Source organism: Podarcis vaucheri (genome assembly GCF_965113315.1).
Source record: "Podarcis vaucheri genome assembly, chromosome: 15".
Taxonomy (NCBI): Eukaryota; Metazoa; Chordata; class Lepidosauria; order Squamata; family Lacertidae; genus Podarcis; species Podarcis vaucheri.
This window is the reverse complement of record NC_138753.1, coordinates 9,739,964-9,766,918: the sequence shown is the minus strand read 5'-3', so window position 1 is coordinate 9,766,918 and position 26,955 is coordinate 9,739,964. Positions and strand designations below refer to the sequence as shown.

At 46.2% G+C, this 26,955-nt stretch overlaps 1 protein-coding gene across 7 annotated transcripts in view; it reads right to left on the bottom strand.

Annotated features, from left to right (window-relative positions):
• Nucleotides 1-26,955, bottom strand: part of RAP1GAP2 (RAP1 GTPase activating protein 2) — a 193,939-nt gene that overhangs the window by 66,630 nt on the left and 100,354 nt on the right. For 6 of the 7 annotated variants that reach the window (XM_082201232.1, XM_082201236.1, XM_082201233.1 and 3 more), the window contains one exon: nucleotides 6,509-6,593. In XM_082201232.1, the coding sequence (XP_082057358.1) occupies nucleotides 6,509-6,593 (85 nt within the window). Of the gene's footprint in view, nucleotides 1-1,769; nucleotides 1,900-6,508; nucleotides 6,594-26,955 lie in introns of those variants that run through there. The other variant, XM_082201241.1, reaches the window with a different exon arrangement.

Here is a 26,955-nt window from a genome sequence, read left to right as displayed (position 1 = left end):
GGGATCAGCAGCCTCACCTGTCCCGGGGATAGTCTACAGGATATCTAACAATCCGGGATAGCAGCAGGAAGCAGCGGAAAACAGTGCTGGAATAAGGGAATCTCCCACCAAAAAAAGGGAAGGTTGACAGCTATGTTTTGTACCACGAGACACCATTTTGAATCAAAGTGGCAGTTGGAGCCTTTCAAAACTGCATTGCGAATCCAGAATGTCCTGGTAAAATTGAGGCAGTTGGAGGGTATGAGAGCCCACCACTTCTCGGTGGAATCTCTCCCAGTGTAAAGCAGCTCGTTCCACCAGGAAGTTCTTGCTATTATTCATCCAAAACCTGCTTCCTTGCCTTTTCTGCCTGTTGGTCCTTGTCCTGTCTTCTGGAACAGTAGAAAGCAAGCCTGCTCCCTCTCCCCCTCCCACACAAAAAAAAAAAAATTCAACAAGACATCACTTCCTGTTTTAATGAAAACAAGATCTGGGTCACTCCAATGCCCCAATCAAAGTTCTTCTCCTCAGTCAGTCTGTCTGTCTCCCTTAAAGAAAGTGGGAGGGGGAGCAAAGGGGTGGAGCCTCTCCGTGAGACCACTACCATGGCTGTGAGGGGCACCAAGGGCACGTGGGGGCTGAAGAGTGGCCATTGTTGACTCTGGCTTGTTTTGTTTGGCCACTGCATCCCTGCCCCAGCCTGTGAGGAGGGGGCTCAGTAGAGGAGGTAGACAGGAAGCATGACACTAATGTAGACTATGTCCCTATTTTGATCTGAGGGATGTTGGGGTTGGGACTTCCATTGGGGCATCAGGTTGGCCCCTGTGAGAACAGAATGCTGGACTAGATGAGTCACTGGCTTTCATTCTTACCTGTTTCTCCAGCACACTATCTGTGACCCCCTGTTTCACAATGGGCTCCTTACACAAGTCAGCTCCTCCCAGTCTCATTTATGAAATGGGCATCGTCATCATCGTAGGCATAATCAGCAGCAGAGCAAGCCGATCGGGCACTGGGGGAGTCTGCCTGCCTCCTCCCACTCAGCCACCCTACAGCTGAGGGGGAGGCGGTGGGTGGACTGTTCAGGGCAGTACAGAGAGACGCGTGTTCCCAGGAGAGACACGTGGCTCAGGTGCACTGCAGACCCCGTGGTGAGTGCCACCCAGCATTTTGTCACCCCCCCAGTGGTGACACCCAGGGCAGACCACCCCCACCGCACCCCCCTTCCTCTGCCCCTGGGCATAATCTAACTGGTTTAAAGTAGGAATCAGGGGAAATCTGTTGAGAGTTGCATTCATGGCAGTAGGGTGGTACCTCGGGTTACGAACTTAATTCGTTCCAGAGGTCCATTCTTAACCCAAAGCCGTTCTTAACCTGAGGTGTGCTTTCACTAATGGGGGCTTCCACTGCCACCGGGCCACCGGCGCGCAATTTTCATTCTCATCCTGGGGCAAAGTTCTCAACCCGAGGTACTATTTCTGGGTTAGCGGAGTTTGTAACCTGAAGCGTTTGTAACCCGAGGTACCACTGTAGTCAGCAGAGTCAGAGCTTGAGGTGAATTGTGCTCCCTTTCTGTCCCTGTTCTCCCCTGTCTTTCCCCCTCCTGGTCACCCAAATGAAATCTGGAAGAGCGCCTCATAAAAAAAATAGGATGAGGATTGTGTGCAGGCCTGGGGGCATAGGTTACCAGCCCCCTGATTGGAACGACATGGGTAAACATTTGTTTACCTCTGCTAAAATGTCGGGTAGGCTTCAAACAGAAACACAAATGAAATTGGCACAGGGCTTACCTTTCAAACTCCGGCACAAAGTCAGCAACGAATGCCTGGTGCTGGGGGTGTTCAACACTGGACCTGCCAGCTGAGATCCCTCCCCAAGCTCATCAAGGCCTAGGGCCCAGACTTGGAGCCTGCAAGGAATCCACGCTGAACGGGTTCATTGCACCCTGCTCTCTATACACTTCAGCCAGGTGAACAGAGCAGCCGCTCTCGAGCCGAAGGTGTGGGTTCCGTGAGGAAGCCCTCCCAGGTGACGTGGACAAACCCTTTGAGCGTTTGTCCCTCTCATTACCTAGTTATCACCTCTCTGCCCTCCTCCTGCCTCCGAGATAGGGAGCCAGCAGGCTTGCTTTAAAATAAACCTCAAAAAAAAGGTCGGCAACGTGTGATTAACTTAATGTGATAAGAAGCCCAGAGAACTCGGGAAGGAGTGATTGGCAAAAGGTGACAAACAACTCCCCGCCGGGATTAATTTACCATTTCGCGGACTGACAAGGCAGCTCATTATTACACCCAATTATTTATTCTGCCTCAGCCAGAAAGGCTCGAGGAGCGCCACGCTGGGAATAAATGGCAGGCCGCTTTCGCTTGCAGGTGCAGAGCAGGAGAGAGGCACAACATTTCGGGCTGTGCTGAGATTTCCCACCCGGGCTTTATGTTTTCCACAGACCATTTTGGGGAGAGGTGCAGGACCTTTTATAGAGAAATTGGGCTATTACTTTCAGGTTTCTGTCATTTCCAGGTGGTGAAGGGGTTCAAGACAGTCTGCAGAGAACGATCATGGGCTTTGTGCTTTTTGAAGAGCAATGGGCCATTTCAGAGTAAGGCTGCCAGGAAGGCAGGGATATTTTTGCTGCAAATTTGCAATTCTGTCTTCTCCCTTGGCAGACCATTTGCCAGCTTATTATGGGAAGGCCGTTTGGAGCTTCTGGGGCTGCTTTTCAGATTGCATTTTTTAAAAGTAGAAGGTGGTTCATATACAGTGTCTGCATAAAGTGTGTTTCATCACTTCCTCCATCATTGCAAGTGAAAACAACAGCAACAACCCATGAAGCTGTGCTGTCTGGAGCCTCCAACGAAACCGAAAATCACACTAATCCCTCCTCATGCGGATTAACACAAAAGGCTTCTGTATTATCCTTGTGAGATAAGAGAGAACAGCAAACCGAGGCTGGGCCTTCTCTGTCTTTATATGTTGTGGTGCTTTCCTTGGTATAAAAGCTGCGACCCAAAAGGAAGAGGGGAAGTGGTGGCTGAGGCCTATTGGGATTGGTGGGGAAAAGGTTGGAAGGACAACCATAGGTAGAGACAGAGGCAATGACAGGCCAAGACAACTAATTCTCTTTTTGCCTCCCTCCTCCTCCTTCCTGCTGAGTTCTACAAGGGCAACACTGAGACTAAGGCAAGGGTAGTCAACCTTTTTGTACCTACCACCCACTAATGCATCTTTCTTGATGGTAAAATTTCCTTACCGCCCACCAGTGCTCGATGGAAAGAGGATTCAGCTTGTGCCGTAGAACCCCCAACTGCCCACCTAGAATCCTGAAACGCCCACTAGTGGGCGGTAGGGACCAGATTGACAACCCCTGGACTAAGGGCTAAACCAGGAAGGAAGTTGACAGTCAGGCTCCAACCCCTTAACTGGTTGTAAGGAAGAAGGCAGCCAGGTGGGGGCTGGCTGAAGTCAGCCTAATCTTGGTGGGGCAGTGGCTTATTGGTGTAGAAGAAGGAGTTTGGATTTGATATCCCGCTTTATCACTACCCCAAGGAGTCTCAAAGCAGCTAACGTTCTCCTTTCCCTTCCTCCCCCACAACAAACACTCTGTGAGGTGAGTGAGGCTGAGGGACTTCAAAGAAGTGTGACTAGCCCAAGGTCACCCAGCAGCTGCAGGTGGAGGAGCGGGGAAGCGAACCCGGTTCACCAGATTATGAGTCCACTGCTCTTAACCACTACACCACACTGGCTCTCAGTGTGTAGAAACCCAGTCAGATGAGCAGGGTTACAATTATTATTATTATTATTATTATTATTATTATTATTATTATTCCTAATGCACCAGTCTCTATGGGAGGAGGAGGGAAATACTGTTCTAACAAGGAATGATCCTTGATTCAGGATGCAACAAGATAGCATCCCAGGCTGTGTTCATCACAATCAGCACGTAATTTTGACGGAAGGGAAATGTCAAAAACTATGCAGAAAGCAAAGTAATTATTTACTGAACATTTGCAGACTGAAAAAACAGTAGCAAATACAAGTCCTATTTGCTTTTGCAATTTCCACTCCTGGCCTCAGACAAACATGCAAATTACTGCAAGTCATGCTCTTGTTTCTGCAAATGTTCTCTGACATCCCTGCCCTAGATGTATGTTGCTTTCTTACATCGTCCAAAAGTCACCGCATGGCATGCCCAAATTCAATTTGTACAGCGGTACCTCATGTTACGTATTTAATCCGTTCTGGAGGTCCGTTTGTAACAGGAAACCACTCGTAAGATGAGGCGCGCTTTCTCCAATGGCGCCTTCCGCTGCTGCTGTGCCGCCGGAGCGTGACTTCCACTCGCATCCTAGGGCAAAGGTCACAACAAGGGGCATCTACTTCCGGGTTAGCAGAGCACGTAACCCACAGCATTCGTAAGGGGGACAATATGTAACACGAGGTACCACTGTACTGATGATCCAGCCTGAACATCATCTCATTCATTTTCTCAAGCATTTTACATATTGGAGGCTACATTCTCTAGAAGACCTACCACTGATAGCAGTTGACATTACTGATTGTACCATTTTGTAAGGAGGGACAGATGTCCCACACCTGCAGAGTTTATAGAGGGCACCATTTGGACTGTGGGGAAGGCCTAACACCCTCTCACAAAACACCACTTCATCTTCAAAGCAGCCCCTGAGGCTGCCTCTCAGTGAAACAAATCACATTTACATTGGCCCTTACCTGGGGGGCTGATCTAACCAACCTGCTCACCTCCCTTCCAAGCCGTTCCTGGAATTTGGGCTTCTAGATCAAGACACAGCATGTAGATCTTCAGCTCCCATATGGAATTTAAAAAAAAAAAAAAAGCAAGCAGGTGGCGATCCTATTTCCAACCATTTGTGGATGGCAGTGAGCGATTCCTACAGTTGCTAGGCAACAGCAGCATCCTTTCTTCCGCCCCAGAATTGAACAAAAATGCAAACAAACAGTGGAGCTCTTTGTACAGTCTTTGAAGGAGGGAAGAACTCAAGCAATCATCTTGTGGTTGCTTAGGAACTCCAGAACAGACTTCTGATAACATCTGGGCACCCTGGAAATATTTGATCAATGCTCCCTGCGGTTGCCAAGATCTTCCTGCTAGGCTTTTTAGCTCTCTGATCCTGCAGGAATAATTTAGCCGATGGACTGTCTAAAGCAGCCATTGGCAACCTAGTGCCTTCCAAGTGTTTTGGACCACAACTCCCATCAGCTCATGGGAACTGTGGTCCAAAGGTTCCACCCAATGCTAATCCTACTCAGAGTGGAGCCACTGGAGTTAATGGAAATGACTCACTTAGGCACACAGATTTTAATGGGTCTACTCTGAGTAGGACTTGGTTGGCAACAACTCTCAACAGCTGAAGGACAACAGGTTGGTGAAAACTGATCTCAAGTACTGGAAGCAAGCAGTGCCTGATGGAAGAGGACTTCTTCACAGCGCCCCACCTCCTGCTTTGACCCCCAAATATTCAGTGGTATCTCAAACCTTCCAACACGACACTCCCCAAATCCAGGAAGCCATCTTCTGGGTCTGCACTCCTGTGCGAGTCACATTACCCACGTTTGATCATGCCCCCCCCCAAGTGCTTTCTTCAGGAACAGCACCTGAAAACACACGTTTTGGACCGCCATGCCCCCCAAAAATGCTGCCCAAAATCACGCAAGATTGCGGCGGCCATTTTGGCCACTGTCCTCTAGCAATAAAAAACAGGATGTCCCATTTTATTTCTGGGGTAGTTGACAGGTATGGTATCTGTCGCCTTGCCGAAATCTTCTCGCTCATTGGAAAAGGGCTTTTATCACTTCGTTTCTGACACATTCTGCTGCATTTATACATGAGGTCACTAGTCTGGCAATAATGAAAGAAACAGCTTTTCCACCTCATAGATATATAGTAGTCTTTACCATTGATTCCAATTTTGTGGCAACTGCAGCTTCTGCATTGTGTTTCTTCATTCCTTTTGCATACAATGTATATGTGAGGCCACATCTGCATTGGCATACCGCCAGCTCTCGAAGACACACCTGTTTAGGCATTCCCCTGAACTTGAACTTCCTGGTACAACTACTTGAATTGCTCTTTTAACTGTTTTGTTATGTTTTTTTAACAGGCTTCTTTGATTGTATATTTTAATGTTAGAATTGTTGTATGGCATGCTCTTATTGTGTTTGAATTTTACTATGCTTGTTAACTGCTTAGGAGTCATCGTAAGTGGTATATAAATTAATAAAAGTAATTATTATTATTATCATTAAGATCACTATTAAACATAATAATAATACACACTTTCATATTACCTTCCCTGGGCCTTTCAAGAATGCAAAGCTGGAAGGAAGCGACTCAAAAACTATATATCAACTCTTAGGCTAGAGGTGACTGCAACAGATAAGCCGCACCGTTCTGCTCCAATATAACTGCAAGATCCTGCAGTTGGGGCAGTGCCCAGTCATGCAAATAACACATGCGATGCACCGGCCATAATGTAGCCCATAAGCCGCTTACCTTCATGCTTGGCGGAGCAGTGAGCGGTGGAGATAAGGGTCTCTCTGGAGCTGCCATATCTGTGCTGTTCAACACGTCTTGTTTCCTGTAATACAAGGAGAAATTGATCTTAACGTTTTCTTTCCAGGCCTTTTAAAGGACGCAGAAAACCCCAAAGAGATAAAGAAGGGGAAACTTTTGAGAATTCTGAACCAAAGAAACTTCTCCATTCTATTTTTTTTTTTTTTAAGAGAGAGGGAGGGAGGGAGAGAATAACCCTGGTTCTTGAGAGAATTCATATTGTTCCTTTGTTTTATCCAATTATTTATGGCCCCTAAAAGCGGAGAAGGCCTTTCACTGGGGCATCCAAAGTAGGGAACATCAATAGAGCCTATACCTGCTATGTAAGTTGCAGGTAAAATCCATTCCAGGTAATTTCTATTAGTGGGCTAAGCTGAGGGTTAGCTATATAGAGCTGGGTTTCTATGGCAACACTCTTGCAAAAAAAATATTTTCCTCCCTCCCCACCTCCCCCCACCCTCCGCCCCACTCTTCCTTGTCCCCAGTTTCTCCATCTGGTCTTATCTATTGACTCTGTAATGTTTGCTCATATCTTTCTCGCTCGACAGAAAGGACACGATGCACAGCAGAACAGATGCTGATCACGGTTATGCCAGATCACCGCCAGGGAATCACACAAAAAAGGAAGAAAGGAAGAAATGTGCGGCTCTGAGTTTATCATGGCCTGCCCAGGCTGAACTTCAGGAGGAAAGCCTAATGAGCAGGGAAACGTACAAAACATGTTTTTCACTGCAACCGCTTCATAGCGCAGAATTCTTTTTTCTTTATTTTAACAAATTGGAAACAGTTCTTTAATATTGCACACTCCCTTGTTCTCTGAATAATGTCAAGTTCCAGAGGCAGCCCTTGCTACGCTTTGGCTATGCAAACACACCATATGTTTAAAGCACATTGAAAGCATGTGACTTATCCCAAAGAATCCTGGGAACTGTGGCTTGTTAAGGGTGCCGGGATTTGTAGCTCTGTGCGGGGATAAAGTACAGTACCCAGGATTCTTGTGCATTGTGGATTTTCAAAGGGATATTTACTATGAAGTTTTGCAGGCATCATAGGACAAAAACTGGCAGGCGCACTGGTGGCCGAGGGCATCACATTGGAGACCTCTGATGCACAGTATAGACATAGATCCCTTCATGGATCACTACCTTGCCATGGCGAAGGGGCTTGAATAACTCAGAGAAGCTATGAGCTATGCCGTGCAGGGCCACCCAAGATGGACAGGTCATAGTGGAGGGTTTTGACGAAACGTGATCTGCCTGGAGCAGGAACCGGCAAGCCACTCCAGTATCCCTGCCAAGAAAACTCCATGGACAAAGACAACAAGCATATAAAAGTTATGATGCTGGTAGATGAGCCCCTCAGGTCAGAAGGCATCCAACATGCTACTGAGGAAGAGTGGAGGACAAGTACAAGTAGATTCAGAGCAGATGAAGCGGCTGGGCCAAAGCCAGAGGTTGCTCAGTTGTGGATATGCCTGGAAGCGAAAGGAAAGTCCAATGCTGTAAAGAAAAATATGTGGTCAAAAATGAGATGGCAAGAACATGAGTTTGACCAAACTGCGGGAGGCAGTGGAAGACAGGAGTGCCTGGCGTGCTCTGGTCCATGGGTCATGAAGAGTCAGACACGACTAAACGACTAAACAACAACATAGACATAGTTGGAAAGTCACTGTGAAGAGTGTGGAGGGTGTCAGGACCTCCACTCCAGCCAGCAAACAGGCTACTGACCAGCATCAGTGACGCTCACTACATTTACAAGACTGTTGCACTTGACTCTTCCTGCCTGTTGCCCCTCTGCATAAATCCATACCATTTGCTTCCTAGCGAACGCACATCTAATGAAACGCTTGCGACTAAAAATGCCAAATAAATTAACCCCAGGAACTGAGAACAGATGAATAATTGGTGGCGGACATGGGCAGAGCACCACCCACCAGCTGGCGCGGTCAGGATAATTGTGCCAGCTAATGCCGCCTGTGAGCAGAATTAAGATGAGCTGGTCCCACCAAGGGACAAGACGGAAGCCGTTATCTTTTAACCAACCGGCTCAAAGTATGGTTTTCCTCGCTGCCGCGAAAAATGTGCGATTCTGCCTCTGTGAATAGAGAGCTATAAGGAAAGGCTCACTCAGAGAGCAGTTCTGTCTACGGAGCCACAAGCGCCTTCTGTGGTACAGAGCTCCATCTTCATTTGGTGGCCCAGTTGTGGCCTTGTCAGGATGGGGAATAGCCTAACTTTGTTTGTCTGTGTTCCTGTAATCTCTAGGTTAAACAAGGTAAAGGTAAAGGGACCCCTGACCATTAGGTCCAGTCGTGGCCGACTCTGGGGTTGTGCGCTCATCTGGCTTTATTGGCCGAGGGACAGCTGCAGACAGCTTCCGGGTCATGTGGCCAGCATGACTAAGCTGCTTCTGGTGAACCAGAGCAGCGCACGGAAACGCCGTTTACCTTCCCGCCGGAGCAGTACCTATTTATCTACTTGCACTTTGCCGTGCTTTCGAACTGCTAGGTTGGCAGGAGCAGGGACCGAGCAACGGGAGCTCATCCCATCGCGGGGATTCGAACCGCCGACCTTCTGATCGGCAAGTCCTAGGCTCTGTGGTTTAACCCACAGCGCCACCCGCGTCCCCCTCTAGATTAGACTACTCCGTTGCAATGGAGCCTCCTCTGAAGATAGTTGAGAACTTCAGAATTTACGAAGAGACTGTTGGATCAGAGGTGCTAGCAGCCACTGGCTTTAAAAAAGAGGATTAAACAAATGGATGGAGAACTCTTCCCATGACTGTTAACAACAATAGTGAATTGGAACCTTCATGTCCTGAGACAGTGTTTCTCCAGACAGCTGCTGGGGGCTATTGTTCTTATGCCCTGATTGTGAAGAAATCTGGCTGAGAACAGACATCTCCTTATGTTTGAATCCAGGAGAAGGGAAGCACATTTTCAGCCTGAGGGTCATATTCCTCCCCAAGAATCTTCCAAGGACCACCCACTGGATGTGGGCAGGGCCAACAGCAAATGTGAGAGAGATGGTGAATGTAAAAATACACACATACACAAACACACACACACACACACACACACACACACACACACACATACACTTCATCGGAACTGAGTGAAGATGGCGGCTGCCAGCAGCAAAAAGACCTTTGGATTGATTCGGCAGAAACACCAGCATGTGAGGAGATGCTGCAAACTTATAGAAGGGAATCATAGACATAAAAAAGCCACACAGAAACACGTCATTGCTTGTTTTAACTCACTTGTGGGAACAACTCAGAGGCCGTGAAAGAAGGAAGGTTAACAACAGGAAGAATTAGAGGAACCATTGGAAATGACTATGAAAAGCAGTAGAGATATGAGATGATCAGAACCCTCCAAACTTGAAGCATGGGAAGTCCAATTTTAAAAATTATAATTTGGCAGAATATTTGGATTATTTGATATGTATATGTATAATTTGGAATATTTAATGTGATTAGATTGGATTGTTAAAGTGGAACATTTAATAAAAATGAATTTAAAACACACACACGGCGTGTGTGAAGTGTTAGGGGAGGGGTAGGGCCTATGGTAAGGGACACATCATACTCTTTCTGGGGTAGTTTGTCCATCTTTGGTCCCCACCCTACACTCAGTTCTCCTCTGTGCCTCCTGGAAGCTATCAGCATGCGACAGTGGCCACACCCTGGGAAGGGCTTTGACTGGCTGGCTAAACCATGTGATGGTAGCCAATGGGTCTCAAACCATCAGCGAGTTAGAGACTTCCACTGGGTGTGAAGACATGCTCTTGCGGATGAGAACAATAGTGCGTCCAACGGTCAAGAAGCAGGTTTCTGCATGTGCTGTAGAGGGAAGTAAGAGGCAGATGGGGCTCATCCACCTGGGAAGGTAACCCATCTAAGAGAAGGAAAACTCTGATCCTAAACCTCCGCTGCCTTGTGGGATATCTTCAGGAGAAGAAAAGTCCAAGGAGTAAAGCCTACACAAATCCGGAGTGGAGTCACTAAGACTGTTGGATAGCACCTTGCACGCCTCTTTCTGGCAACTCCTGCAGCCAAGCTAGTGCCAAACGTATTGCTCTGCTTTCCTTTGGACCACATAGGTGGGGCCAAGAGGGGGGTCTTGTCATCTGGGCAGCCCAGGACCCAGGAGATCACTTCAGTGCCTTTAACACAGCAGTTTGACTTCACCCCTGGAGGCACACTCCATTGTCTCTCGAGACAGACGGACGCCAACAACAACAACAACTCCTGAGTCTCAGCATTCCCCACTTCTTGAACTCAGCAGGGGAGAGGATGAGGACTAAACTAAGAGGAGCTGACTCTGTCCGTCACTGACTCTGGGGTGAAATAGCCACCTCAGGCAGCGGAAGCCCCTGTTGCCTGCTCTGCCAGAGGCAGAGAAGTGGCAATAGAGACAGTGCTGATTTCCAGCAATTTTTCACCCAAACCTCGTGAGATTTTGATGGAACCCACCGCTACTGCTTTGTGCTGCTGCTGCACAACATAGTTAAAGGAAGCTTTGGTGAGTTGGACGCGACTTAACGACTAAACAACAACAACAATTGCGGCGGCAGCAGGGTGGGCTTGCACTTGCCATCTCAAGCAGCAAAATGGGATGCACTGCCCCTGGTCTCTCTGCCATCTGCCCTACCAGCCATCACTGTGTAGAAGGTCCCAGGTTCCAATCCAGGTAGGGCTATAAAAACTCCTGTCTCCAACCCTGGAGAAGCTCTGTCAATCGGTTTGGAGGTAAAAGGCAGCCAGATGAACCAGTGGTCTGACCCACTGGAAGATAAGTTTCTATCTTCCTTTAAAAAAGAAACCCTCTCTCCTTTGTGTGTCTTGAAAAGGCATCAAGGGACCTGCCCGCCCTGTGATCGTGTTTAAAATCATTTATCACCAGACTATTAATTTTTCACGTGCAGAGCATTAGCGTCAAGATGCTGAGGGTTCAGGGAAAGACGATCAGAGGTTTCATCCCATTTTCTTTTCTCCCTGGCACATTAATCCCTGGGTTGCACAGTCCAAACACCCGACTGTTTGTCCTTTGTTTCTATGACAACCTCCAGGATGATGGCAAAGCACGATAACACACACCATGACAGATGACTCGAACGAGAGATTGGGGGAAATCTGGGTAACAGGTGCTCTGGGGACACCGGGATTTGTTTATGGTAATTGGGGGAACTTTTTGGGAATAGATTTAGGATCTTGGCAGGGGGGTGGGGGGCTGCAATCAGGAGGACCAAAACTTTAATAAGGAATGGGGGGAATTTATAATTAAGAACCATTGTAAATGGTTAAAACTGTTAGTGGGATTGCAATAACACTTGAAATGTAACAAAGAACTATGGACATAATGGAGATACAGAAATTTGGATCATTATGAAAGATGCAGAAGGAAAGGACTAACAATAAGACCCACAAAGGGGAGGAGGGGAATGTAAATTTTAATATGGAAAATCAAATAAATAAATTGTGGGGGGGGGGTGGGAGAGAAAGTTCAGGGAAATCTGCTCTGAGATTCAAATAAGTGAAAGCAAATAAGTGCAACAAGCTCCATTTTTAAAACACTTGGGCTTATTTTAATTTTTTTTAGAAGTCTAGGCTTATTTCAGTTTCTCAAAGCTTCAAGTGTACAGCAGTATCCAAACCTAGATGAAAACCTGCTCCTGGATTCATCATGCAGAATTTGGATAGACTGTGAAAATTTGAAAAGCTCTGAAGCTTCGAAACGTTCAGTCTGCCAATTTGATGGTGCTTGGTTTCAGAGGTTCTCAGACCTTCAGGTCACACTGAATGTTCGCACATCATTCTGGGTTTCATGCTGATGGCTGCTTGGGCATTCAGCGCATTCCCATAAATGAAAAATGAACTGCATGACAGCCATTTGTTTCATTAATGGACACGAATGGGAATACAAATGGATGAGTTCAGAATGAAACTTCCTTTTTTTCTCATTTCTTTCAAGTGGAATCCTGCTGGAACATCACAGAAAAGTGACACAAAGGGGAGGAGGGGAAAGGAGCAGCACATTCATATACCTGTGCTTTTAAAGAATAATAAAAATCCTATGAAATGAGAGCCTTTTGTCCCAACTATCTGAAATTTCAGACAGGGTGTAATGGGATTTGTGAAACCAAATGGGATGGTAAACATAGAACTCACAAGCAGAAGAGGAGCAGCTCTGTCTGCCATTGAAGGAACGGAATACTTTCAGGATCAGTGCCTTTCTTTTTAAATTCTCTGTAAAGTGGGGACACTTGCCCCAATCGGTTTGAAATTTGGAAGATCTAACACCCTGCTCATGGGAAGCCTCATGCTATCTGTGCAGAAAATGCCAACCCATTGAAGTCAGTGGCAAACCAAAAACAAAATGGTGGTACACAGAAACAAAGGAACCCCATTCCATATCGGAAATGAAATGAATGTGATTCTAATGACTAACGCAACAAATAAAACTTTAAATGAATGGAGTCAGAGTGGAGAGTAGATGCATGTTCTCTTTAGTACACATGAATGTATGGACCTCATCTACATTATACACTAAAAGCACTATTGTACTAATATATATATTTTCAACATAAAATGCAAGAAAAGCCAAACTAATCTAAAAAAGATAAATAGAAGAGAAGCAAGAGAAGAAAATGAAGAAACAGGAAAAAGAGAGAAGAAATGAGTGCAAGTTCCTCTATCATAATTACCGTAATTTTCCTTGTATAAGACTAAGGGGTTTTTTACCAAAAAATTAGGTTTAAAATTGGTGCTCGTCTTATACACGGGTAGTGCTGAGGGGTGTTTTCTTAATTTGGAGACACAGAAAAATACGGTAAATCTTAACCCTTCACAGGTAAGTGAACCCTCCCAGCTCTCACCTGGGAGCTTCCCCCTCTTCCCCCAGCCTCCCACCCTGGGAGATCCTCTCTAGCCTGCGTCTCTTACAGAGTCCTCCATCTCCTGTCCATCACCCTTCCGTGTGGATCTTCATTAATCCAAGAGAGAAAACTTCAAAAGCAAAGCATAAACATATATACAGGATGATGAACAGAACAACCACTGGATAGCTCAGTTGGTTAGAGCGTGGTGCTGATAACAACAAGGTTGCAGGCTTGACAACCATATGTCAGGAGTGCTCTGATGGTGTTTCCTGCTTGGCAGGGGGTTGGACTCGATGGCCCTTGTGGTCTCTTCCAACTCTATGATTCTATGATTCTATGATCTCCACATGGGGCAGCTGCATATTCTTGCATGGCAAGGGGTTGGGGGCAGATGATCCTCAAGGTCCCTTCCAACTCTATGATTCTATGAAAAATTTAAAACCATAGAAAAGAAAAGAAAAAAGAGGGTCTTCAGATTCTCTGCCTGCCAGTTGTATCTATAAACACTATTGAAAGTATTCAAGGTATACACTCCAAGATGACTTCTAGCTGTATTAATGTCCAGCTTTTTCACCAATCAAGTAGGTGTTATATTCTCAGTCTTCACTTCCAGGCATCTCAGATTCTACTTTTTTCCACTCAAAATGTCCAAAAGAAGAAAAGCACTGTTGTACCACTTTGAAGAGTCGTGGCTTACCCACAAAGAAACCTGGGGACTGCGGTTTGTGAAAGGTGCTGAGAGTTGTTAGGAGACACACACCCCCCCATTCCCCTCACTGAGCTACAATTCTAAGGGTGCTTTAAGAATCAATCCCTCTCTCCAGGGGACTCTGGGAATTGTGTGCCTAGGATTGGCATTACCCAAAATGGATCTAAATAAAAAAATTCCTTCCAGTAGCACCTTAAAGACCAACTAAGTTAGTTCTTGGTATGAGCTTTCGTGTGCATCCACACTTCTTCAGATACGTGCATGCACACGAAAGCTCATACCAAGAACTAACTTAGTTGGTCTTTAAGGTGCTACTGGAAGGAATTTTTTTATTTTGACTATGGCAGACCAACACGGCTACCTATCTGTAACCAAAATGGATCTGTTTTGAGTAGATCCACCTGAGGCCATTTGCAGTGCCAGAAAGGCAATTCATCATCCCTGTGTCAGCCCTTCAAATATTTGAAGATGGCTAGATCAACAACGTACCATGGGACATTCTTTTCTTCTTCTAGTATATATTTACCAAAAAGTACAGACACTTGGCATTTGAATCAATGCAGAACAGAGTAAAGAAATATGGCAATAACATGTAACCAGACTAGCAAAGCTTGGGCAAAAAAGTTCTTCAATTAGAAGAACGTAACAGCTCTGCTGAATCGCACCATAGAACTGCCTGATCCAACATCTAGTTTGCCACAATATACCTGTTTCCCAGCCAGATGCCTATAGGAAGCCCCTAAGGAGGGCTAGAAGGCAGAAGCCTCACACCTGCTATTATTCCCAAGCCACTGAGACTTAGAGACCTCTGAACCTGGTGCTAGTATATACAGACATCCTCCCACCTACGTGGAGGTTACGTTCCAGTCCCCCCCCCCTTGCCATAAGTGAAATCATGTAAAGTGGAGAGCATGATTTCAATGCCATTTCAATGCCCTCTCTACCACTCAGCCTTCAATCCATACCAAAAATACTGTACCCCAAAATATCCACAACTAGAATTGAAGCTCTGGGGCCAGCTGGAGGCTGGAGGACACACAGCATAGTAGCTGCTGTTGCTACTGTGCTACCCCACACATCAGCTGTTAGGCGGGGAGGCTGAGCAGTGTAAACAAAACCCTGCTGTGCCTACAGTCTCTATGGGGCTTCCTCCACCCTCGCTGATGTCTTCTTCAGGTTCTGGGAAGAATCTCATCACAAGCCACGATGACTCTCCAGCTCTCTCCTGCCATTTCCAGGTTTGAATTGAATTGTGTATTTATTTAGCTCAGTTGGTTAGAGCGTGATGCTGACGACGCCAAGGCTGCAGGTTCAATCCCCATAAGGGACAATTGCATATTCCTGCACTGCAGGTGGATGGACTTAGATGATCCTCAGGGTCCCTTCCAACTCTGATTCTATGAGATATGAGATATTTCCAGGCGCTGTGCATATACGTGGTCATGCACGAGTCGAGGAACACCTGTTTACGGGTGGTGGCCGGTGCCCACTGAGATTGTTGGGGTGGAAGGTAGGGAGCCCAACAGTAGGTGGCGCCAGAGCCCATGACAACAGTGGTGGCTAGTTCCCATTGGGGCAGAAGAAAGGGAGCCTAACAGTAGGTGGCGCCAGAGCCCATGACTGACAAAACTAACTCATTCTAGTTTTGTCCCCATCCTCCTGGTCTCTGAAGAGTTCTACAGAAGGCAACAGACATGGGAGAAAGCCGCATTGAAATCCAATGTCCAATAAATATTTGTTGCCTGTATACATGGGCCATTGCAAATGCAGTACAAAATGCCCAACACTGACATAAAGCATGGTTAAATATACTCTCCGCTTAAAATGCAATCAGAATTAAAATCAACCTTAAAACTTCCCGGGATTAGTCTTGGATTTATCTTGCTCAAATTAACAAGCCACTTTTACACCCCACAGACGTTTGGCTCAAGACTCTCACTAGGATTTTCTTGGCTGCAATTGCAAACAGCACAACCTGATAAGATACGTACTCATATTCGTGAGATAGCAAGTCAATTACCATGTTCTGTATTGGCCATCCTGTACACTGCAACTCAAAGTAAGGCAACAGTTTATTTCTAGGGCTGGCATATGGTGGACAGAAGAATAAATGCGCTTGGGTGTGGCTTGATGATTTCCCACAGGCATCTGATTGGCCGCTGTGAGAACAGGATTCTGGACTAGATGGGCCACTGGCCGGATCCAACAGGGATCCTCTTATATTCTGATATAATGTACTCGTCCTCTATGGAACCATTTCCACAGATGCACAGTCTCTTTCTTACTGGGCTATAACAATACCCACCATCCAAATAAGCAGGTAGGATATGTTGGAAACCGATGAGACTTTCCTCAGCACAAACACCGTTTTTTAAATATTTTATTTAAAGATTTATGGCATTCATAACCTGCACGGAGTTGTGCTGTAATTCTGAAATTGGGGGGAAAGAGGAAAGCTTCGGCCCAAGCGAATTCATGCTACGGAATGAAATGAGGGCCCGCCAACAGCCGAAGGGACTGTTTTATCTGACTCTGAAGAGAGCTATACTTGAAAACGGAGAGCTTATGATGTGAGGAGGCTGAAATGAGTTCGGAATTGGGTTTTCAATTATTGGAGCCTAGAGGAAATGAATTGGTTTGACCGTGAAGCGAGCAAATGAACAGTGGGCAGAATCTGGGCTGGCAGGAATCCAGCATCTTTAATAACAGAATTATATTGTCACTTTGCACAGGTGTGTTGAATGGCCACATATTTTTTGGGGGGGGGGTTGTAGTCCCCAAAAGGACATTTTCATTACATACAGTACCTGTTGGTGTTAGACTGGAATCAAGAGCAACTGTAACTGGTGGGCTTTTTGCATTCACCCACTGCCAGTGGTTCCTGCCAACCTAGCAGTTCGAAAGCATGTCAAAGTGCAAGTAGATAAATAGGTACCACTTCGGCGGGAAGGTAAACGGCGTTTCCGTGAGCTGCTCTGGTTCGCCAGAAGCAGCTTAGTCATGCTGGCCACATGACCCGGAAGCTGTATACCAGCTCCCTCGGCCAATAAAGTGAGATGAGCGCCGCAACCCCAGAGTCTGCCACAACTGGACCTAATGGTCAGGGGTCCCTTTACCTTTACCTTTACTGCCAGTGGTCTTGGAACAGTCACCTCAAATCCCAGGAGAGTACAGTCGTACCTTGGTTCTCTAACAGAATGCATTCTGGGAGTCCATTCAAAAACCAAAGTGTGGCTTCTGATTGGCTGCAGGAGCGTGCTGCAGCCAATCGGGAGCCGCAGAAGCCACACCAGACATTCAGCTTCCGGAAATTGTTCAGAAACCGGAACACTCACTTTTGGGTTTCGATCATTCGGGAGCCAATTTGTTTGGGAGCTGAGGGGTTCAGCTTCCAAGGTACCACTGTATTACAGCAAGGGATGTGGTGGGTGGAGTAGATTAAGTTTGCATCTGAAGGGGAAACCTACCTCAAATCAAAGCCTTATTGTTGCAGATAGTGTGACCAGCCCCCCAAGCAAACAAAATAAGAAGCTGATAAAATAAACAAAGGGAAAACACCTCATTTGCAATTTTCCAAAGAATGTGCAAACAGAAAACACAGCCATCCTTTGAAACTGGCACAGATTTCGCAACATGGTTCTCCCACCAAGTAACATGTACCAAAATGCTTATGCTGTGGTAAATTGTGCATAGAAAATGCTTATATTGGCGACCACATTGAAAGACCTACATTGGCTCCCAATATGTTTGTAAGCACAATTCAAAGTGTTGGTGCTGACCTTTAAAGCCCTAAATGGCCTCAGCCCAGTATACCTGAAGGAGCGTCTCCACCTTCATCGTTCAGCCTGGACGCTGAGGTCCAGCGCCAAGGGCCTTCTGGCGGTTCCCTCACTGTGAGAAGTGGGGTTACAGGGAACCAGGCAGAGGGCCTTCTTGGTAGTGGCGCCCGCCCTGTAGAACGCCCTCCCATCAGGTGTCAGGGAAATAAACAACTATCTGACTTTTAGAAGATATCTGAAAGCAGCCCTGTTTAGGGAAGTTTTTAATGTTTGATCTTTTATTGCTTTTACTATTATTATTAATAATAATATACTGTTGGGAGCCACCCAGAGCGGCTGCGGAAACCCAAGCCAGATGGAAGGGGTATAAATATATTACTACTACTACTACAACTACTATAACATGCGGAAATTCATTATATTGGTGAGAGATTGCATTGCAGAAAGAAATTCACACTAAAGTGCTGGTGAATTTTCACAAGGACTTAAAACAAAACAAAAATCACAGACTGATATGGAACTGTGGAGAACAGAACCCCTGATTAGAAAAATGAAAAACTGAAAGAAACCTGAGCAGAGAGATTCTCCCATGTAGTCCCACATCCTGTTCTCACAAAGACTGACCAGGTGCCCCCCCATGAGAAGCCCACAAACAGGGCCTGAGCATTACGGCAGCACTTTCTCCTCCTGTGGTTTCCAAAGTGGGGGGAGAACATCAGCATCAGGGTTAGTAGCCACCAGAAAAAGGCAGCTGGAGCAAGAGACTGCAAGGAGGACTGCAAGTAAGGACTCCAAATAAGGCATGGTAGGCGGAAGGGTCCGACATCCCTCTCCCAAAACCTCCTCTTACCGTAAAGTGAAGTCCTCACCCCACCCTGCTTTATAGGAAAATGTGTTGCAAAAGAAATAATGGTGACCCTGCTGTGCCTTATTTGAGCTCTGCTATCCCACCCCTTAGGGACGTGGGTGGTGCTGTGGGTTAAACCACAGAGCCTAGGACTTGCTGATCAGAAGGTTGGCTGTTTGAATCCCCACAATAGGGTGAGCTCCCGTTGCTTGGTCCCTGCTCCTGCCAACCTAGCAGTTCGAAAGCATGTCAAAGTGCAAGTAGATAAATAGGTACCGCTCCTGTGGGAAGGTAAACGGCGTTTCCGTGTGCTGCTCTGGTTCACCAGAAGCAGCTTAGTCATGCTGGCCACATGACCCAGAAGCTGTACGCCGGCTCCCTCAGCCAATAAAGCGAGATGAGCGCCGCAACCCCAGAGTCAGTCACGACTGGACGCAATGGTCAGGGGTCCCCTTTACCTTTACTATCTCACCCCTTTGCAACATCAGGTTGGTTGAAAGCCAATGGAAACGAGCAGCCTGTCTGGGAAAACACAAAGCCCTGGGTATGAAATACGAAAGGCCACAAAGTACCTCTGCCAGCCGCAAGGCACAGGCAGGTCCACCAAGGATGGTGGTTTGAATTTGTGTACTATGTAGGGGAGAAGTACCCTTCCATCAAGGGTAAAATCTGAGCCTTGAGTGGGATGGGGAGGTGAAGATTCACAGATCTGACTTCCAACCTAGTGGAACCAGTTGTGCTAAGAGTGTGCAAGTTCTCCCCTAACATCTGGATATGCAAAGTGTAGCTCCTATTTTGAAATTCTTTAGCTAAGACAGTGTCAGGCTTCTTCATGAGCAACTTCCCAGAAGCTATAAAAGACGAACTTGGTTTTAAATCTAGCCTTAAAATGGGTTGCAAATAAACGTGGTATAAATGCAATATGCAATGTTAGGCTGCAATCAGAGGCGGAGCTAGCTGCTGCAGCACCCGGAGTTCCACTCATGCTGTGCACCCAGGGGTGGCGCCATGGGGTGGGGCGAGCATCCCAGGGGGCGAGACACCCATGGGGGGTGGAGTGAGCCACCCATGGTGGGCTTCTTCCTGGGCGGGGGGGGAGGGAGCTGCGCCGCTTTGCCAACAGCCTTCCTCCCTTCCCTCTTCCTTTTGACAGCTTGGGGGAGGCTCCCTCCGCCCCAGGAAGCAGCCCAGGAGCGGGGGGCAATGGCGCGCCACCCATCCATGACTCCCAAGCCTCCTCTGAGCTGTCAAAATGAAGGGGTAGGCTTGGGATTCACGGGCAGGTGGCACGCCAAATGTCACCCCCCTCAGTGATGACACCCGGGGTGGACCGCTCTCCCCTGTTCCCCCTCTTCTGCCTCTGGCTGCAATCCTAAACACCAGGGACAGGGAGCCTTTTTTTGGCTGAGGGCCACATTCTCATCACCTCCTATTTCACTGTCCAACAAATCTTACTGTTAGAACAGTAATCGTACTGCCAAGCCAAAATCGGCTTCCTTTCGATTTCCACCTGTTAGTTCAAGCCCTCGCCCTGGGAGGTGCCGTTTTTCATCAAAAGTGTCTCCTCACCCCCTGCAGCCCACTGATCTGATTAGGTTTGCAACTCTAAGTGCATATCCCACAGAACTTCTTTATAAAGTTTTGATTTGGCCAAGAGACAAGTCCACAGGTGCCGTCATCACATCCATTCGAATTGCTTGAAGTTGACAGGAAGTTCATTTTGAACGTTCAACCAAAAAAACTACTTTTGGGAGCAGCGCGTTTAAAAAAGAAAGCAGACAATATGTTGACTTCCCTGTCTCGATTTCCTCCCACAGACACTTCTCCTAATTGTGCTGCTTCGAAAGCTACCTGCTAATTCTGACACAACAAATGGTAATGAAGGTGAGTCCATGTCTGGCAAGAGGAGGGGGAGAAATTCAGTTCCGTTCGCACTAAAAGACAAGCCTACCTAGTTCGCATGTCCCAAAATGTGGCAAGAACTGAAATGCAGCCATCCTCCAAAATTCACACCTCTCCAGATTAAACAATACAGTTTTCCTACTGAGTAATGTGTGAAATAATAATAATGTCTAAATTGTGCATTTAAAATGCATATATAAGTGAAGGCAACATACAAAAGAGGCATATGAGATAAAAATCAGGTTGCAGAAATGTGCATATCAGGCAAAATTGCATAGGGGGGAAATCTGTAGAAATTCACCCAAAACCTGACATGGAAATGTGGGAAACTGTACTTATGTCTGTGTTCAGCAAGATTGTTCTTCCTTATTCCTGCATTTCAAGCCACATTTGTAGAGTGTAGTTCACATCAGAAAGTCAGCAGGTGGGCCTTCATCTAACACACGAGACCTGTTTGGTTTCCCCACCTCTGCAAAGAAACAAAATAAAACCACGCAACTCCTATTCATGAAGCTGTCAGCTGTATATGTGTGGTGGCAGCCTCAAATGCGCACATCATTCTGACGAACAAAGATGAATGTGGCTTAAGTTTTCTAGTCGGGTGGAAGCTGGTTTGAGAGAGAAAAAGGTGCATGGAAAGGCAGTATTTTAAAGAAACTGCTGGATCAATATGATTTGTGGCCAGCGTCGTATGAAAGTGACTTCAAAAACTAACCGTGGTAGTGGACTGGATGCAGAATAAGCAATGATGTGAACTTACCCAAAGACCAGAAAAATGAGAAACAAGGATAAACTGAAAATGACAGGTTTGCCCGTCCCAACATGTGACATGATTTTTCCTCCCATTAAAAATAAATAAATAAAAGAAACACAGTGATATAGAAAAAGAGGGGTGGTTGGCTTTTGCTGCCCAACTCCCCAAGGGACTGAGTCCCCTAAGTCCATGATCGGTCAGAGATGAATGGATGGAGGCAGGATGCAGTGAAAGCAAGGCGACAGAGTTCCCTCCCCTCCTAGCAAGGAGGCAAGAGAGACCCAGAACCAAGAAGAAACGTCTCTTTTAAGGGTTTGCATTTTGGTGTGGAGAAGGAGGACATCCCCTCTACAAAATTGCATCAGACATAAAGTGGGGTTACTGTGGCTCAGTCAGGCCAAGGTGTGATATTCCTGAGGATAAGTTAAGTTTTACAAAGTTCCAGACACCGCTTACACAAAACATTAGCATTTGATAAGACAATCTGGATGCCCGTCAGACATCCCTCAATGCAGAGCATCTGGGCAAACAATGACAATTAATACCAAGGAGGTTCATAGATATAGGAGAGGAATCCTTTCAGGAACTTCCCCTGATTGCTATCTGCCTATGTGTTCTCAGGCAAGGAGGGTTAAGGAAGCAGAGGAATTATTTAGTCTTTACAAGAGCCAAGATGGCTTTTGGATTACTCTCCTATACTATTTTAGACATGTGGTTTATATACTTAGGTATGTGTGTTTACCTTGTGCTATCTTGAGACCTTAGAATTCCTATAACAACAGACTCAGTTGAGAATGCAAGACCAACAAGGGGAGGGGGCAGAACCCAGCCAAATCCTTTCCTGATCTTTGTTTGCTTCCCCATGCATAGACGGGGAAAAGATCCAGGAATTAGGGGGAAAGCTTACGCAGCCCCCCCTCAGTTCCCTCCCGCTATATTTCATTATATATCAGGTTTCCCAAGTTGATACTCTAGCAAATATGATGGACTCCAAATTCAGTCTGCCCCAGCCGGTGTGACCAAGGGTGATGGGATGCAAAACATATCGAGGGCACCAGATTGCAGACAACTGATTCATCTGGGTGGATCAATGGGATCTACTGCCAGGGAAGTGTATAACATGGCGGACTATGTTAGCTGCATTTAAACCCTCCACCCACAGTTCTCCAGGATGATAGAATTTCTGGGGTAAGTTCAAGAGGATGGCATTGGACAGCCCACCGTTACAAAAATAGAGGCAATTTTAAGGTGGAAGAAAGGCCCACTGATGGGAAGATGCCTTTTTGCTGTGGAGCAAAATGTCCTGGATTAGGTCTTGGAACAAGTGTCTTTTAATGAATCAAAGTACGGTTTCAGATGAGCAATGCAGCCACCAAGGCTCCTTTCGGCATTTCCAGATACGTCGGCTCCGTGATATATCGACTGGCAGGTCAGAAGCCTTTGTTCTCCGCCTTGCAATTAAGCACAGAACAAAAGAATCAATGGAGGCAGATTCATCTTCCTCTTTCACGAGAGCTTTGTAGCCGTTCCCTGTCTGGACCTACTTTCTGCCGCTCACCTATTAACCCCATTACATTTAGCAACCGAGCAGGCATGGCAGGAGTGCAGAGGTCCGTGCATTGATTGGGAAGAGTCAGCCAGAGCTTTGGCAGTAGGAATTGTTGCTCAGCCTGATACCCTGGCAGCCCCATCCTGCGCAGGTGACCCCAGAAGTCATTTGAGCTGATTTCAGTGCAAGTAAGTGGGAAACACATCATACTCTTTCTGGAGTAGCTTGTCCACCTTTGGTCCACACCCTTCACTCAGCTCTCAGCATGCTGTTATCATGCAACAGCGGCACAGGCCAGGAAATGGCTTCAACTGGCAGGCTTAGCCAGGTGAGGATAGCTGATGGGTCTCAAACCCTTGGTGAGTTACGGACTTCCCCTGCAGGCAGAGACAGGCTCCAGGAGATTGAGTGGATGAGACCAATAGTGGGTCCAATGGTCAATGAGGCAGTTTCTGCATGCGCCATAGAGGGAAGTGAGGGGCAGATGGGGCTCGTCCACCTGGGAAGGTAGCCCATGTAAGAGAAAGAAAACTCTGGTCCTAAACCTCCGCTGCCTTGTGGGACATCTTCAGGAGAGGAAGAGCCTAAGGAGTAAACCCTACACAAATCCAGAGTGGAGTCCCAAACATAGTTGGATGGCACCTTGCACACCTCCTTCCGGCAACTCCTGCAGCCAAGCTGGTGCCAAATGTATTGCTCTGCTTTCCTTTGGACCACATCAGTGAGACGGAGGGTTTTGTTGTCTCAGCAGCCCAGGGCCTCCATACACACTGCACAGCTTCAAGCCCCAGGTAGTTCCCTTCAGTGCTGCTATTGCAGTGGTTTGACTTCACCCCTGGAGGCGCACTCCATTGTCTCTCAAGACAAACAAATTAACTTGTAGTTTGCCACCTTGGGCTCCTTTGGGAGGAGAGGTGGGATATCAATTTACTAAATAAATAATATGCAGCCCAAACCAAATTTATCACCCTGTATGAGTGTTAAGATGTCAAAGGTAGAGGGGCTGTGAGTTGTTTTTTAATGTCCAAACATCTTTCCAAAAAAGCAAAATGAGGGCAGGCCAGAGGTAGGGATTCAGCAAATGCAATGCCCGTAAATCAACTGATAAACAAGGATTTGTTGGAACATCTGTTGTTTGCAGAAGTTCATCTCAGGCCAGGAGCTGGGCCTCAGCGGTACGAATATTTGGGCACCTGCTAAAGACTTGGCCATGCAAAATGCAGGAAGCAAAATCAGTCACTGCAGATGTAGTCCAGAAGTCCAAAGATCTCTGCCTGTCACTCATTCAACCTTGCCTACTCAGCAACCAAAGCAATCCATTAATCGCCCACAGTCCTTCAGCACTCTGAAACCTCATCTTTCAGGGAATTGTCTACAGGCCCTACATCCTAATGCAAGCATTGCTGAGGCAGCTTTCGTTTTCACACTCCTTGCCAGATCATAAGGGCATCTGTACAGGAAAGGCTTGGACAGACCACACCTGGAGTCCTGTGTCCAGTTCTGGGTACCATAACTTAAGAAAAATATTGACAAGCTAGAACGTGTGCAGAGGAGGGCAACCAAGATGGTTAAGGATCGGGAAACCAAGCGTTATGAGGAACAGTTGAGGGAGTTGGGTATGTTTAGCCTGGAGAAGAAAAGACTGAGAGGTGATATGATAGCCATCTTTTGACATCTAAAGGGTTGTCACGTGGAAGATTAAACAAGCTTGTTTTTAGCATCAGGAAGAACTATGACAGAAAGAAGCTCTCTGGCTCATGCCTTGGTTTAAATAGCACCCCCCCAGCCAGCCAGCGGACTGGCTGGCTGGAACTTTGACATGGCCAGGACCTCCAGTGCTGCTCGCTGCCATGGCGCCCACCATGTTGCCTCGCCAGAAGTCCCCCGGCATTAATCCGGGGACATTAATTGAAATCCAGGGACATTCTGGGGACAGATTTTGTCTGGGGACAGATTGGTGAATCCGGGACTGTCCCCGGAAACTGGGGACATCTGGTAACCCTACTCTAGAGCTCCTTCGTGAGCACAAATAATTATGCATGTACAATAATAAAAATTATTTGTGCTCATGGTGATATCCAGGCAGTTATTCACAATCTCATTTTCAATACCATTTGCACCTGCAAAGGCTTTGGAGCAGCCAGACAGATTTGTTTCCAATTGGTGCGTGTCCCATAATTTCCTGCGGAAATCAAATACCTTTTCATCATATATGGGGTTGTTTTGTCCCACTTTTGTTGTGCTATAGTGCAAGAGTGCTCCTCCAGCAGATGGCAGTGATGCTGTGACATTGGGGAAGCCTCACGGAACAGCAAATACAACAGAATGATGTGTGGATGCCCCAGGATGAATCCACTCCTAATGCACCAATATTGTGTCAATGACATGTTGCAAAATAGACCCATCAAAAAGAGGAAAGAAAGAACCCAGCCAGTCTGAAGAAGCCACCACTCCTTATTCTGATAGAGACATACCAATAGGATTGGTACCCAAACAAGACTACTGATAAACAAGAGGGGAATATCAGCATCAGTAGAGGAATCTCAAATTTCATAAAAATAAAGACTTTTAAAGAAATGCTAATGAAGATTGGGCATGCATAGTAGCCACATGACATTCAGTGTAAGCTGGGAAAGCAAAACAGAAAAGCAGGAGGCGAAGGGAAGAGTGGAATAGCACCCTTGCTTCTTTCGGCTTATATCAGCCACCACCAGCCTAATGCCTTCTGCCTGTTTTGGACTATAAGTCCCATGAGTTGTACCCATCAACTGATGGGAGTTGTAGTTCTTTTTTTAAAAAAAAAAGTATTTGCTTAGTATATAACAAAACAATATAAAAACAGAAAACGGAAATGGAAAATTTACCCCCTCCCTAAAAGATGAAATCTGCACATCCAGATCTGAAGTCCACCCAAGTCCAAATCATATATCCAGATTCCAGAGGCCCACAAAGGATAACACCAAAAAAAAATCACCAAATGAACCAAAAATGCCAATTTCCAGACCTTGTTTTATCGATTCATCAAAGAGGCTCCTTCCATATATTTCCAATATCTAGTTACAGTAAGTCCTGCTGTGAATAAGAGATACCCAATCAGCAGTTTAAGGCACACAACTGCATTTTCCATACAGAAAATATTTAATAAAGCCAATTCCAGACACTTAACCACCCTTTGACCAGTAACTTTGCAGAGTTGTAGTTCCAGACGGTTGGAGGTCATCTAGGATTCTGAAAGAGGGCTCCACAAATTGGCTCAGACCGGGCACAAGAGAATTCCCGCTGGGAACAAAGATACACTGCCACATTTTTGTTGTCCTGAGCCATTAACAAATCTAAAGCATAGTGATATTGGGGGAAGAGAGCTTTTGGTCTGACAACTATCTGAAGCTATATTGCCAAGTGTCAAGAGCAGATCGGTTTATTATTATTTTTTGTGGTGCTAGTGGGAGAGATAATTCTCCCTCCCAAAATGGGTAAGATTCTTCATGTTAGTTTTTTGTGGTCATTGAAATTACACAGCATGGAGTTAAAATAAAATAAAAGGTTATTTTGGTCATGGCAGCCTGTAGGGTGAGAATCTTCTTGCAGCCAACTTGGATTCAGAAACAAGTTCCCATTTCTAAAAATACCAAGTTCTCTTGCTAAGCATTTTCCTTCCTGCCTTGTGGAAATGGGAAGTAAGAATCAGCTAAAAGACCAAAAAGGATTATATTTTTTTTTATAAAAAAAAGAACCTGGCTTGATGCTTTCTCAAAATAAATTATGCATTTTCGAATTAACAGCTATGCCTCTGTCTATAGACAGTAGCCTTCCCTAAGAGGCGCGATTCACAACTTCAGAAAAGGGAGGTGTAGACCTGCAAGAACCAAGGTGACATTTAACAGAAAACGGGTTGAGCTTTAATTACTTTCCTCCAAATCAAGGATAAATATTGCTCAACGCAACCCAGGGAACTTGACACAGGAA